The sequence below is a fragment of the Leishmania mexicana genome, chromosome 20, assembly GCF_000234665.1.
Source record: "Leishmania mexicana MHOM/GT/2001/U1103 complete genome, chromosome 20".
Lineage (NCBI taxonomy): Eukaryota > Euglenozoa > Kinetoplastea > Trypanosomatida > Trypanosomatidae > Leishmania > Leishmania mexicana.
The window spans coordinates 2,706,010-2,720,191 of NC_018324.1; the positions used below are offsets into that span (position 1 = coordinate 2,706,010).

General features: G+C 60.3%; 5 protein-coding genes across 5 annotated transcripts; all 5 read right to left on the reverse strand.

Annotated features, from left to right (window-relative positions):
• Window positions 1-208: 208 nt before the first annotated feature.
• On the reverse strand, window positions 209-1,462 carry LMXM_20_0210 (conserved hypothetical protein; the record flags this gene model as incomplete). The annotated part of the gene is made up of 1 exon (XM_003875036.1): window positions 209-1,462. One exon carries the CDS (start codon window positions 1,460-1,462, stop codon window positions 209-211), a length of 1,254 nt encoding a protein of 417 aa, XP_003875085.1.
• Window positions 1,463-4,240: 2,778 nt separating this feature from the next.
• Window positions 4,241-7,090, reverse strand: LMXM_20_0220 (conserved hypothetical protein; the record flags this gene model as incomplete). The annotated part of the gene is made up of 1 exon (XM_003875037.1): window positions 4,241-7,090. The coding sequence occupies one exon, from the start codon at window positions 7,088-7,090 to the stop codon at window positions 4,241-4,243; it is 2,850 nt and encodes a 949-aa protein (XP_003875086.1).
• A 961-nt stretch (window positions 7,091-8,051) lies between these two features.
• On the reverse strand, window positions 8,052-8,501 carry LMXM_20_0230 (conserved hypothetical protein; the record flags this gene model as incomplete). Its single annotated transcript, XM_003875038.1, has 1 exon — window positions 8,052-8,501. One exon carries the CDS (start codon window positions 8,499-8,501, stop codon window positions 8,052-8,054), a length of 450 nt encoding a protein of 149 aa, XP_003875087.1.
• A 1,132-nt stretch (window positions 8,502-9,633) lies between these two features.
• Window positions 9,634-10,419, reverse strand: LMXM_20_0240 (conserved hypothetical protein; the record flags this gene model as incomplete). The annotated part of the gene is made up of 1 exon (XM_003875039.1): window positions 9,634-10,419. One exon carries the CDS (start codon window positions 10,417-10,419, stop codon window positions 9,634-9,636), a length of 786 nt encoding a protein of 261 aa, XP_003875088.1.
• Window positions 10,420-11,125: 706 nt separating this feature from the next.
• Window positions 11,126-12,265, reverse strand: LMXM_20_0250 (putative deoxyhypusine synthase; the record flags this gene model as incomplete). Its single annotated transcript, XM_003875040.1, has 1 exon — window positions 11,126-12,265. The coding sequence occupies one exon, from the start codon at window positions 12,263-12,265 to the stop codon at window positions 11,126-11,128; it is 1,140 nt and encodes a 379-aa protein (XP_003875089.1).
• Window positions 12,266-14,182: the final 1,917 nt, after the last annotated feature.

The following is a 14,182-nucleotide window of genomic DNA, read 5'->3' on the forward strand; positions in this document are numbered from 1 at the left end:
TTACTTGCAGAATGAAGGCTGTTGCCATGTGAGCATGGAGAGGCAGAAGGGATAGCAGTTTTACTTTTCTTCCCATGTCGTCTGCGCTCAGCAGGATACGGCCCGCGACCCCTCAACGCTACTGACTCAGCAACTAACATCACCGTCGACAGTGCAAGTCCAAGACGTGGCGGTGCCTCCCTCCATGGCAAATGACGAGAGGCACGCGTCAGTCCTCAGAGTACTCCTCGAGGGCACACCGCGCCCCCAAGGTCAACGGGATCTCTTCTGGTAGCGAAAGAAGTGAAAACGTCTCGCGGCACTGCCCGGCAGCGGCCCCAAGCCACCGCGCCGCAGTGGCACGCAGCGTGAGCTGGCCAGAGTAGCCGAGCGGAAGTTGGAAGAGGTCAGCAGCGTAGAACCAAGGAATGGTGAGGTCGCCAACGGGGAGCTCGCCGCCGAAAATGAAGAACGATGATCTGGCGCCCGTGTACGCACAGCCGCTGCGAGAGGAGGGGTACAACGCGCCAGCGACATTCACCTTGCACCAGGTCGCCAGCTCGTCGTGGACACCGATACGCCAGAGATCGCTAAAGTACACGGACACGTCTGACTGATTCGCGTCTCCGCCGAAGAGGTACACGTAGCCGTCGTGCACAGCCAGTGAAGCGGCGTACCGGGCAGCTGGGCGTGGCGTGAGGGGGTGCAACCTCACGGGAAGCCACGTGTTGAACCTCATGTTGTACTGGAAGAGGGAGTTCACGTACTCGCGTTGAGGAAAGGGGCTTCTCTCGCCGTCCTCAGCACGATACCCGCCGAAGAGGTAGATGCAGTCCCCTGACACCGCAGAGCTGCAGCCGCACAAGGAAGGCATGGTGGCTGGCTCGGCGGCTGTATCACCGCTGTGGGATATGGTCGGTTTCAGATGGTGCCACACATTCGTATGCAGGTCCAGATACCACAGCGGAGCCTCTCTTGGCGCCGTTGGAGTGCCCATAAGCACATACATGCGACCACCTACAACGTGCGCGTTGTGAAGACGACGCGCACCAGGGCCTTCCGGACTTGCCTGGGCGTGCTGCAGCACTGACCACCTCCACGTGACAAGATCGAGCTCGAGGACGTCATCATACACGACAGGGCTGCACAGGTCCTGCCCGCCATACACGATCATCTTGTCCCCATGGATGGCGGAAGAGTGGGCCAGTCGTGGTGGCACCATGTCACTGTTTTCAGGGGCCTTTCGCGACCAGCGGCGACTGTCCATGTCGTACACGTACACGTCATTCGCGAAGTGCGCTAGCGATCCACCGCCGAACAATATAAGATAGCGGTCTTGGTAGCTCACGAGCGAGTGGCAGCACCCCGGCGGCGGCGTCATAGGCGGCGCGATTGATGGGCGGCTCGCAGAGCCACCGCACAGCCACCGAAAGCGAAATGCAACTTCCCGATCGTCATCGCGTGCATCACTTGACAGTGGCATGACCGCATTCGAAGCGAGAAAATGGTGGAGACTCTGCGCGGAGAGTAGCAGCTCCCTTGTGGCAGTGGCGGAGACAGAGAGAGGAAGCGACAGAAAAGAAAAAGGGAGAAGAAGGGCACTGCACAGAGCCCGATGCACAGACCACCAACACGCGCCGTCCTCCCTGCCTCTCTCCACTGCGCTCACACTGGCGCGATGTCCGTGTATGAACGTATGGGTGTACGTGAGGAGAGGACGGAGGCGCTGCTGGAGAAGGTTGAGAAGAAACAACGAGTCCAAGGGTGAAGGCACTCACAGACGGACGGCTGGACGGCTTGGGTTGTCCTCCGCGGTGCTGTTCGCTGAGCAACGACAGATTGTCGCAGGAGGGAGCAAGAGCGACTACCGTGGCTGCAGCCTCTGAGGGTCGAGGGAGGGGGTAGGGGTGGCAAGGAAAGGAATAAGTGCTGGGCATGCGGTAAGGTACGGAAATAGTGAAGGAAAGCAGCGCTCACCGAAGCCCAGTCGCAGTGCGTCAGCATGCATGTGAAGAGCAGCTCGGACCGGTACACGCCTGCAGGCACACGCATACACGCATACACACACACACAGAGAGAGGGGGAGAGAGGGGAAGCGGGGCACCCGCGTCTCTTTTTTCTTGTTGCGACCTCCACCTGTGCTCGCGCCAAAAAGCGAAGGAGGTGTGTCTACGGCAGGGCGGCGGCGTTGTGCACACGTAGGCCTCCAGCTCGCACGCCGGTGTGGTCCTCTCTCGCCTCCCATTCGTCTCTTCCCCTTCGCTTGTACCTCTCCTCGATGTCGGTTTGCTGTGAGATTCGCGCCTCAAAGGAGGGCAGAAGAAAGGGCTCTGCACTGCCTTCAGGCGGGGGGCTGGCCTCCCCACCACCAAAACCCCCATCACCCCCCCCTACCCTCCCCCCGATACACACACACACAAACGCCGCGCACTGCACTACATATTTCGCTGCACCTAGCGAGTGCGCTTTCAGGAGTCTCGGGCTTCACATGAACGCGGTTGCGCACCTCTTTATCTCACCGGAGATGTCTACCCCAAAGCTGCGGGACAGCCCATCTGCCGGATGTGCCGGTCCATCCACGCCAAACAAGATTATGGGCGTTTCGTTGCAAATCGCGAGTTCGTCTGTGACACAATGAAGCAGACTTCGGCCGAAGTCTCGTCCGATGCCGCCTTAGCCGTTGACGCCTCTCTGGACATCGGGGACTGGTGTCTGGTCAGTAGAAACAGCCACGGTCGCCATCGCCTGGAGGGCCTATTCGTTGTGGTGGCGGCGGTGGCGGGTTGTGCTTGCTCACGGACCGAACGGTGCAGCGTGTTTCGCGGTTGAAGCGAAAAGTGGTGTGGGCTGAACAGCAATCCGTCTGCTCGCCGGGTTCGTCTCGACCCACCGCTGCCGCAAGGGATAGATTGGTCTCTCCCTCCCTCCCCTTCCGAGAGACGGCGGAGGCCCTCGCATCCCTCACCGTCCAACTCCTCTAGGGCCAACGGAAGGCCGTCCAACAGCCTGGAGCTGTGACACACGAAGACACCGGCCACGACTTGATCGCGTCCACCGGAATCGCGAATCAGCCTCCGGATGGGGAAGGGGGCAGTAGTGGGAACAAAAGGGATGGAGTCACCCCACCCGAACCCGTCTCCGACTCGCACGTCTACGGCTCTGCTGGCTGCCATGATGTCGAACGCCTCAGCGGCGTTTAAGTGGGGCGTGTGCATAGCAGGCGTGACGTGCGATACCATGCTCACGAATTGGCGTGGTGTCAACTCTGTCCGCCTTTCGGCTGGGGTCAAGTTGGCTTATGCCTGGGGAGAGTTGCCTGCGGCCCGCTCTCCATCCTGGCCTTCGTACTCCTCGCCGAGGAAAGCAGTCAGGCCGGAGGCGAGCTGTAGGACGTCTGCGCCGCCGCTTGGTTGTAGCGTGTTCCTGCCCGAGGCCTTGATGGGGTTGGCGATGCGAACGCGTTCCAGTATCGCGCTCACAGCTGTAACGAATTCAGTCTCCTGCCCTTTGCGAGGCAGCTAGCACTACACCGTCGATCACTGTGCAGACATCGAACGGGGTCTCGATGCTGACGTTGTTGGATGTGATCGCTCGGCCTACGGCGACGCGCTAGCCAGAAGCAGATAGGAGAGATTGCGGCAGTCGATCTGCTGCGCCTGCTCCCTGGCTACCGCCAGGGTCTCTGACCTAGGAGCGTTGGCGCCGCTCATGACAGCCACTGCTTGGGCGACTTCGCGGCGCGCGCGCGTCCAGAATGTCTGCGCCTCACATCCAGAACCGAGCGAGTCTTCGGGCCCTCTTTTTCGCAGTGTGTGTGGCAAGCAGTTGGAAGGAAAGCGCGAAATGGAGATGGGAGAGCGTCATCCACACAGTTACCTCACATGTTGTCCTGTGCCTTCCGTCTCGGTAGTCGTCAAGTGTCCCTTTCCTTGATTCGCTGGCAGCCGTATTGCCATCGGCTGAGCAGTGACTTCGTTGGCTGCTGTGGCACGAGGGATCTTGTGCACTTGAGCTAGACAGGCTGACAAGGCACAAACATCAAGCACGCTGCTCTTCTGCCATGCGATGATCGCGGCCTTTCGCAAATCCTTGTCTGGCCCCCAACACGTTTGCTCGCATGCGCACACGCACGCGTGACCGTTGGGGTTTGCGCCTCATGCCGCGGTGAGCCTCGAGGAGGGATGAGGGAGGAGCGGCAGTCGCACGGTTGCCACGCAGCGCTACACCCCATCCCACTCTCGCCATTCTCACCGCAAGGCTCTCACAGACTTTTCAGCACCTCCATCCGCTCGTAGTCGTCTTGTGCAGACTGCAGCCGTGCCAGCCATGGCGGTGCACTCGCCGGGAGCCCCGACATTGCACTAACGCAGCGGCTCCATATCGCCAGCTGCTTCAAGACTTCCTGCTTCAGCTGCACGTCGCCTTCAGTGTCGTCGTTCTCACCTGCCTCATCCGCCTCACCGCCGCCGAGCGCTGAGGCAAACTTGTGTTCCTGCCAGCGCGCGACGCAAGTGACGAGCGCCTCGGTCAAGCTGAGGGCCGGCACATGGCCATCTTCGCAAAGTACCCGCCCGCATTCAGCTAGGATGCGCACGCGTCGTAGTCCATCTGCGGCGGTGAAAGAGGGGTGAGACTGCGACAGCCACACCACAAGAACGTGCAGAGACGGCGCAGTAGCTGGAGAGGCGGCGATCGGGTGCACGAAACGTGCCTCCAAGACAGCGGAGAGCTCGCGTGTCGAAGTGTCGCGGCTCTGCGGCAGAGAGAAGAAGCGAGTAATACCGGCCAACAGCAGTGCAGGCTGCATCTCGGCTGGCACCGCAAGCGCCAACGTCAAGAAGTGCAGAAGCAGTTGGGGATGCTGAGCATGCCAGGAGTCCAAGAGCGTCGCGAGTGCCTCGCCTGCCCACTCCCCCGATTCGCAGTGGCGCCGCGAGCGCTCCGCGAGACCGCGGCACACCCGTGTCTCGGCCGCCTCAGCCTCCTCTGAAGAGAGCTGCGCGATGCAGTGCAGCGTGTGTGCGAGTGCCTCGAGCGTGTTCAGGCTCGGGGTGGATGCACCACCAGTCGCGAAGAGAACCACCTGCGTGTACGCGTCTTGATCCTTGAGGAGATCGACCGCAGCGTCAGGTAGCACAGTCAACCTAGCCTCCAGCAGCGTTGCGAGTTCATCCGCGGCGGCGTGGCGCGTTGACCCTGACGCCGGTGCACCAACGGCCGAGGTCACACACTGCCACAGCGCTGACACCAGCGGAGTGATGCGCTCACGCAGGTGCGCCGCGTTGTCCGGCCCAAGACGCCCCGCAATGGCCAACGCCACCGCCGCAGCCGCCCTTGTCACATCCATGATAGCGGGAGCACTATCGCTCGCACTGCCACCACTGCAAAGCACGCCATGCTCTTGGTACGTGGCGAGTGCATGCACCAGCACATCCATCACGCGCACTGCAGCAGACTCCATCGCGCACCCCGCGGCAGAAGCCGAGGACACATGTCGCGCCACGCAGCACGGGAGCAGGGCAGACTGAACCAGCAGATCGGCCGGCTGAATGGAATCCAGCCAGTGGAGAGCTGAGCCCGAGTCCCTCATGACCAGGACGAGACGTTGGCCCAACTCAGGGGCCGCCGCGTTGATCTCCTCAACGCTCAGCGCACCGAGGAGAGCCGTCAGACGCTCATACGTCGTGAAGACGGCGAGGTGGACGTCATCGTGGGCAACTTCGTAGTCCTCGGTATCACCCTCAGCGACCTGTCGCGCCACGTACGCCGCGATGTCCCTCCACTCCTCCTGCGCAAGCTTGCTGTGGGTAAGGCGAGCTGCAAGTGCTCTTGTGCATCCATGCAGAAACGGCCTGAGCTGGGCAACGGCAGATGACTTCTCTGCGTTGGCTTCGCGCGTCTGCTCGACAAAGTCCGCAAAGTCATCCGGGTCATCGTCGGGCTCCATCTCGGGAAGCGGCGTAGGCTGCAGTGCCTGCGTCAAGGCGCTGATGCCCTCACAAACGTGGCACACCGCAGTCGTCGGGGCCGCCGGCGCCTGCAGCAGCTGCGCCAATCGGTCGGCTGCCGAGGAGAAGAGTCGAAATAAGGGCACATCGCTTGGCTGCTGAGTGACAATAGCCTTCGTGGATGCCTCAAGTGCGGCGGCGATGACACGACTGATCGTCTCCCAGTCCACCATGGAGGCGGACGTGGGCCCGATGGGCTGTAGCACTAACGGGAGTGCGCCCGACAGGAGAGCCTCGGCGGCTGCGTTGACGATCGTCTGGCACCGCAACACGTTGCACACCACGCTCAACACCTCCTCCGGACACGTCGCGGGTGGGGACGACGCGGCGGCAGCCGCACCAAGGCAGCGCAGGCAGTGCTGCCATACGGTACTCGTGGGCAGCGCCTCCCAAAACGTTGCCGCGACCTCCTGCGGCTCACCGTACATCGCCTCCAACAAAAATCGCACGGCAGCGTCACTGACACGGACCAGCAGCGGCAAGTCTGCGCCGTCCGTCAGCGGAGACTCAAGTGCGATGAGCAGGTGCTCCTGCAGCTGACGGCGCTGTGTGGCGCGTCGTATAGAGCCGATTGCAACACGGCGATCTGCCAAGAGGTCCACGACCGCGACGAAGACCTGCAGGGACATGCGGCACTCATCTGTGGATGAGGCATCACCGCCGCGTATCCAAGCGCGCAGTCGCTCGACCAAATGATCCTCGAGCAAGATGAGCAGGCAGGCCACACACTGCGTGAGTTGCCGGCGTGAGGCCTCAATGGGAAAACTGTGAAGGGCAATCATGTAGAGCTGCAGCAGCTCCTCCAAGCCAGCAGGGCGGCGATCCAGGGGTTGTGCAAGGCGGTGCGGTATCACATGGACACAGAAGTGCCGGTTTAGAACGCTTACATAGGTAGCAATACCAGCGGATGCGCGGGCTGTGGAGTCCTCCAGTGCCCACCGCAGCAGCTGCGGGGCAATCGTGTGGGCCGCCGGTGTACAACCAGCGTCCAAGGAGTGATCAATGGCGTGCATCAGCTCCTGGTTCGAGGCAGTGTCGCTGTGGGTGGTGAAGTGCATCAAGGCTGCCACCGCAGCAGCGACGCCCCCATCGCCACTACTCATTATCAACGTGAACGTTTACTTGGAAGAGACCCAGAGACACGAAGAGAAGGACAACAATGCGCGCGGCTCGAGTCGCGGGAGGCGACCCGCACGAGTCAACGTCAGTGAGGCGCTGGACGTGGGCGAGGGATTAAAGCGGGTTCTCCCCTAGAGAGGGAGGGGCAGAAGAAGACGCCGGGGAGGCGAGGGAGAGAGAGACCACGTCGCCCGCGGCTGCAGCGCCATGCGGGTCGAAAGACAACCTGCAAAGTAGGCGGCAGCCACCATAAGAATCGAATGAAAGAGTGGAGGAGGGAGAAAAAGGGTGCGTGAGGTAATGACGGGCGCGTAGGAGTCCGTGTGTCAGGGCGGCAGGAGAGTCACGAGGTGGGATGGGGGAGGGGAGCATTCATGCCCTCCCCCACCCGTCTGCAGCGTCTGCGGCCGCATCGAGAAGTAGCCTTCCTCAGGGAGCGGTAACATGACGAGAAGGCTTCGCCTGCAATGTGTCTGGTGTGGAGAAGCTACAGCATGCGCACCCGGAGACAGAGACAGAGCAGAGAGGGAAGCACTGCGGGCTGCGCGAGAGCACTGACCGGCACTCACGCGCCAGAAGCGCGGCGAACGGTGCTTGGCGACATGCGGGTGTTTGTGCGGGAGCGAAGCACATTAGAGGAAGGGGGGTGGTGACAACGAGAGAAAGTGAGAGAGAGACAGAAGACAGTGGACACCCCCGATCAGACTCAAATCGGTAGAGACGAAAACTCCACGGAGGACACACGCGCAAAAGCCTCGCGCACCGTCATGCAAGGAGACACATGGCCGCTGTGCAGCAAGGACAGGAAGCGCCATGGTCCGGGGAGACGCGAGGTCTGCTCTCATCCCACTCGAGCAACCACTCTTTCTGTGTGAGCTGGCATCAGCGCATGGTGCATCACCGCCGTACTAACGCCTTCCTTTCTCGCCCATTTCACATGTGCGCTTAGCGGCCCTCAAGCCGGCGCTTCACGGAAGCCTTGCGCTTGCTATACACGCTCTCCAGCACCGACAAGCCCACTATCTCGTCTACCGCCTCCAGCTCCTCCCTCCGTGCCGCCACGTCGTCAAAGTAGCCGCGGTCAGGTGAGTAGTTGGGCCGAAGGTCATCTGGGTAATAGTAGTTGAACACAAGAGCGTGAGCGGCCAAGTAGCCCAGTACAGCGCAGAGTATTGCCCAGTAGTACTCCTTCGTTTCTGCGCCACCCTTGCCTTCGCGGTCGCGTTGGGTCGCCTCCTCCTCCGCCTTTGCGGCCTGCTCATACTGCCCACGCTCCGTCAGCTTCCGCTTTCGGTACGCAAGCTCGTCGCGGCTGCTGCGATGCGTGAGGGGGTGATCTGTGAGTGTGTTGCTGTGCATCGAGTCTACGTAGAGAGATGTGGGGGATTGCCGCATCTCAAAGATGGCGCTTGTGCGTGCATCGAGGGAAGAGGCACTGGCAGGGGAAGAGCTGCCAGCGGCGCGCTTGGCACTGCCCGCTCCTGCGGCCGCCTTTGCGCAGAGAGAAGCACACCGTCGCATACCCTCGCTGATGGCTGACGTGAGAGGGAAGATGGCTGCACCGGCGCTGTCGACTTTTCCTTCGATTTCCAAAGTGGTCGCAGCTCTGCAATCGTGCAGCTCAGCGGTGGGGACAGCGGCAGTCTAAAGAAGCGGGTGAACAACTGCAGCAGGCAGTGACAAGTTGGGAGAGGGATCGATGGCGAAGAGCAACGCGGCCAGAGAGTCCCTTATCCTTCGCCAACGTACGCCTCTTGAGGAGGTGTGAGCACCGTTTCCACGTGATGTCGAAACACCACTCTTATGCAAGCTGGCACACGACAGAGCAGCGGCCCGATACACAGAGAGAAGAAAGAGTGGAAAGTACGAGAACGCCAGTGGGGCGCAGCCGCAGCGGAGAGAGAGAGCTAGCAAGGAGAAGCACACATATGGCAGCGCTGCATGGACATGGTGACGTTGGGTTGACGGAGGGGAGGAGAGAGGGGGTGGTCCTCTGCACACGGATGTCGCAGGAGCGGGACAGGAGTGCCGAAGATGGAGTCAGCCTGTGCGAGCCTGGCATCAAAATGAGGTGCGGAGGGCGGCACTCTTCGCTCGCCTTTTTTTCCGCTGTATCTCACTGGCAGTAGCTGCTGACCCCTCTTCGTCGAACGCGCGTGAGGGCGCAAACATGAGCTCCTGCACAGCTCATGGCGCCTTCCTGCTTACCGGGGTGCGCGTGTGCAGTTCACAATCCATCCGGTGCCTTAGCGAGGTCAGCATAGACGAAGAGAAAAACACAACAACGACGTCCAATCGCAAGAGAGAAGCGAGGCACACGCACACGCACAAGTGAGGCTTTATCGCTGACAGAAGGAAAGAGGAAGACACGCACACACACAAACGCACGCGCACACACAGGGAAGAAGAATTGAGCGGTGGTTCGGGTCGGTGAGGGGATCAGCGGGGAGAAGGGATGCTACAGCCAACCGTGCTGCCTCTCCCTCATGCTTGGAATCAACTACCCCCGGAGTCGTTCTGTTCCACTTCAGCCCTTCATGTTCTGGAGGACGGACATGACGATGGGAATGACAAGGTACATCCAGTACTTCTGCAAGAAGGAGCGCTCCTCGACGGGAACTTCCTCCTCGACAACTTCACCTTCTGCGTTGCGCACCATCCGCTTCTCTGTCTGGGGCTTTGCTTTCGTCTTCTTCGCATCCTCCGCCTCCGTGAGAGCGTTGAGGTCCTCGTAGCGCACCTTCCGCGTCACCTTCAGTGGGTGCACGAGCCCGACCTTGGTGTTCAAGCGCACCGTCGGGAATAGCTTCTGCACCACGCTGCGGTCGCACTCATCGCCCTTCAGCATCTTTGCATGGAAGAAGTTCGTCTCACTGCTCACTTGCAGACCCATCAGAGAGGTGTTCAAGCCCGGGGCAATATTAATGTTCTCCTGGAGCACCACAGTCTTGCTGTCCATGGCCTCAAAGCCGCGAATCAGCGAGCACGGCGTGACCACGACCGTCGTGGAGTGCTTCGGTGCCGGCTTGCCTTCCTGGTGCGGGTACGCCCGGTAGTATACAAGGTCGGCCGCGGCGAGTTTATTGCGTTCCTCCATGCTCAGGCTCACTTCACCGCCCAGCTGTGTGGAGATGCGAGCTGGCGCCTGAGAAGAGAGACGTGAGATGGCGAAGGAGCCGATCCTCGACCACTCGCCATCGCTGCCAACGCACCGCTCCAGCACATAGGACTGCGACAACGCGCCCACCGAGATGGAGCACAACACTGCGACCACGGTCAGCAGCAGAGAAACCGTCTTCCACAGCGACGCCATGACTGCGATAGGGAAGAAGAAGGGGGAGAGGTGGGGGGTTGGTTACGATGAGAAACTTGTTGACGCGAGGGGCAGCACTCAGCACCACTTGCAGTCTGAGCACGAGTCTGTATGTCAAAAGCCGAGTGCTGTGCGCGTGTGGATGGGGGGGGGGGCGTGTGCCAGGAGGGAACAGAGAGGCCAAGAGACGAGTGCAACGGGAGGTGAAGAAAAGAAAGAGAGACGACAGTAACAGAGTGCGGCGGCGAGCCCGATAGAGAACCAGCCCCGCGCCCTTGTCACCCATGTCCGCCTCCATGAGGCATGGGGGAAGGGGGCATCGTATGGGACTTTCCTCGGTCACCTCGCTGGTTCTCACCGGTGCGTCTTGCAGAAGAGTGCATCTCTCGCTCTCTAACTCGTGGTCGGTGTCCGTTCTTCGTTATGTGAAAAACGAATCCGTCGCGGCAGCCGATATCACTCCGGGCCAGGCGCCCCCCGCGTAGCAGCGGCAGCAACAGCAGAGCAGGTGCCGCGATGCGCTCGATCATCGGCTGTTGCTGCCTCGCTTTGCCTCATGCATGCTGGAAGGACTCGTTGCCGTCGCTGGGTTATTCGAGCCTCTGCTGTATGCTTGCGTAGTATGGGTATGCCCCGCAAGTGCGCTTCAATGAGTCCTGTGTGTGTGTGAGGGTACGTGGCTCCTCGTGGCTGCAGTGCTCTGTGCTTACGCTGCTGCCCTCTCCAGGGTGGCAGCCTCCTCTGCAATCAGCATCAGCGGGAACACCACCGTGGCATCGCCCTGCACGCGCACAATCTCCGTTTCCTCTCTGAGCAGGCCGCACGCCACGTCGTCAGCGAGAACGCCGGAGCTGACGCAGCCATCGGCCTCTAGTCCTGTTGTCACCATGACAACAGCGTCCATCGACACATTGCGCAGAAGGTGGTGCTTGGGAAGACCGCCGCCGAGCACGATGGCCAAGTTGCGGCCACTTCCCTTCGCTGCCAGCTTGCGCAGCCGCACAACGTCCTCCAGGGGGTCCACGACGAGCCCCTTGTGCGAGAAGTTGTAGAAGTAAATCATGTCTCCCATCGAGCCATCTGTGAAGGCTGGCGAGAAGACGGAGATCTTGTTCCGGTAGCACCAGTAGACCAGGCTGGAGCTGCACGTGTCGGGGTGGTTCTTTGCGATGGTGGCGCCCATGGCCTCAATGATCTCGGACGGGGCTGTGTGCGTCTTCCATCGCGACGCCCGCTGCGCCTCCCGAACCGACTCCAGCACAGGTGTGAAGAAGTCTTCAAACCAACAGTAGTTGTCGTTTGGCACGAGAAGGTTGCCGATGCGGTTGATGCCGCGGCGGCGCAGCGCTCGCCCGTCCAGACCGAACTGACCGAGTAGCGTGCTGCCACCACACTTTATAACGTCCTCCTCGATGCCGCCGGCGGACGAGATGAAGCAGTCCACCAGCCGCTCGCGAGCCAAGTACGTAAACGTGTCCCGAAGACCACATGAGATCATGTTGGATGTGTAGGCGAGAAAGACACGGTCCTCCGGTGAGCGGTGATGAAGAATCTGCTGCACGAGTTGGCGTGCACGGCCAATCTGGGTAGCCTGCAGGCCAGTCGTGGGCAGGCTCGACACAACAGCGCGGAGAGTCTCCTCCTGCGTCGCATGCACCAGCGACTGGAAGTCGACGCCATGCACCTGTGCAGAGCTCTGCTTTGGCGACTCAGCGGCACCTGATGCTGCAACTCTCGCTGATGAGCCAGCCTTGACAGCGGCTCCCGTGTTCTTCGACGCCGATTTCTGACGGGACGCAGCGGAGTCCTTCTTGGTCGGCTTTGGCGCTGGAGCAGAGGTAAGCATGGTGCGGTGAGTGGAAAAGAGCGGGTACAGCGATGAACAAAGTGGATCGAAGGGGCCGCGGATGTCACGCAGATCAGTAAAGGGCGTCTTTACCGTCGTTAGGAGGCAGAAATGGCGCTTAGCACGCACAAGAAAACGAAAACACTTTAAAATCAAACAAAGGTGGACCAAGGAGAGACACAGCTACACAGCGTCCACAAAGGACAGGAGAAGTCCCATGGATGTCGGTGGTGGCTGCGAAAGCTCGGCAGCAATGACGTCTCCAGTGATAAAGAGCCGTGCGACGCAAAGTAACGAGGAGAAATGTGCACTACTCGTCCCTTTAGACAACCGCTCCAAGTTAGAGCGGTGCGACGCGGTGCCAGATAAACCGTTCTGCGGCACCGCGTACGCCCTCAGCAAGCGCGTGTGCACTATACGAGCGTCGGTGTCAGTTCCTTGCAGCTCAATATCGAATGTGCGAGAAGGGAAGCACGCAAGGAGGGAGGAGAGACGCGAAAGGAGAGATGGCACCGGACAAGCACACACACTTCGTATACGACATGCAAGTGCATCGGGCGTGTGTGTATATGTGTGCAGCAGCAGCAGAGAGAGAGACCGAACGTGGACAAGACGTTGGGCACAGAAGAATTGTGTGAATGCGTTGATATAAACCCACGCTGTCATGTGGGAGGAGAGGGGGGGCTCAGATACCTGCAGCAGCGACCGCCGGCGACAGCAACTGATGCATCAATGATGGTGGTGCTGGTAGCAGTGACTAGCCCGTCGACGGAGGAAAAGGAGGCAACGTACTAGGCACTGAATCCGCACGTGTGGCGCTCACCATCCGCGCGCATCCATACACAGAGGGAGAGAGAAAGAGAGAGAGACACGCCACCTCTCCGCAATCCTCACCGGCCCTCCCGCACATCAGCGAACGCGCGTGCGTCTCGTTTCCATGCGTGCCAGTGAAACCTCGTTCGCCCCCCCCTCCCCTCCCTCCCCGTGTGCTCGTCCCGCATCACGGCGTCGCCTGCCGTCCCTGTGACGTCCTTGCTGTCATCACCTTTTTCGATTTATTGCATCCACGCTTGTGGGCGTGCCCACGAAGTCGAGAGAACACGAGAGCACACACACGCACGCACACGCAAACGTGGGTGTTACTTCGACGTCAACTGGGAAGAGAGACAGACGAGGGGGGACGTCCACTAACGTTCGCTTTTGTTGTTAAGAGGGTGTCGTCTTTATCGTCCGCAGTGATGAATGACGCCCGCGTGGCTTACAGAAGAAACGGTAAAAAGATGTTCATGGCACACGTTCGCATAACAACAAAAACAACAACAGCGCACACATACACACACGCACGCATGCATGCATGCGCTGGCTTATATATATATATATATACGCTTATGTTTATGGCTGGGAAGGAATCCGTGTACCAACGCACGTGTGCAAACGCCGAAAGGCGGGGAGGTGAACAACACGGGTCGTTCATCCCACCTCCGCCGTGTGCGTCTCTGTGTGTCTGCGTGTGCTGTGGCCCTCGACAACACCCCTCTACGGCGGGCAGTCGTGCAGCGAGCATGCACCGCACACCGATCCCCTTTCCCTCTTACCTCAAACGCCATCACCATCAACGATCAAGCGCCACGAGAGTGAGACATCGAGGTCCACGTTAAAGAAACAGAAACAATGAACAACACCAAGACACCTCCACAGCCACACCTGGGGCCAGTGACACTCGATGCGTCCATCGAGCACCCACAGGCACACACGTGCACACGCGACTGGCTCACTCCGCATCTCATCAGCTGATGGGGGAGGAAACCAAAAATAAAAGAGAGAATGAACGGCAAGCGAAAACACAATAGAGAAAGGCGTTGAGGGAGGCAGACAAACTCATCTGACGACTCACCAACACGCACACCCGCATCCCCG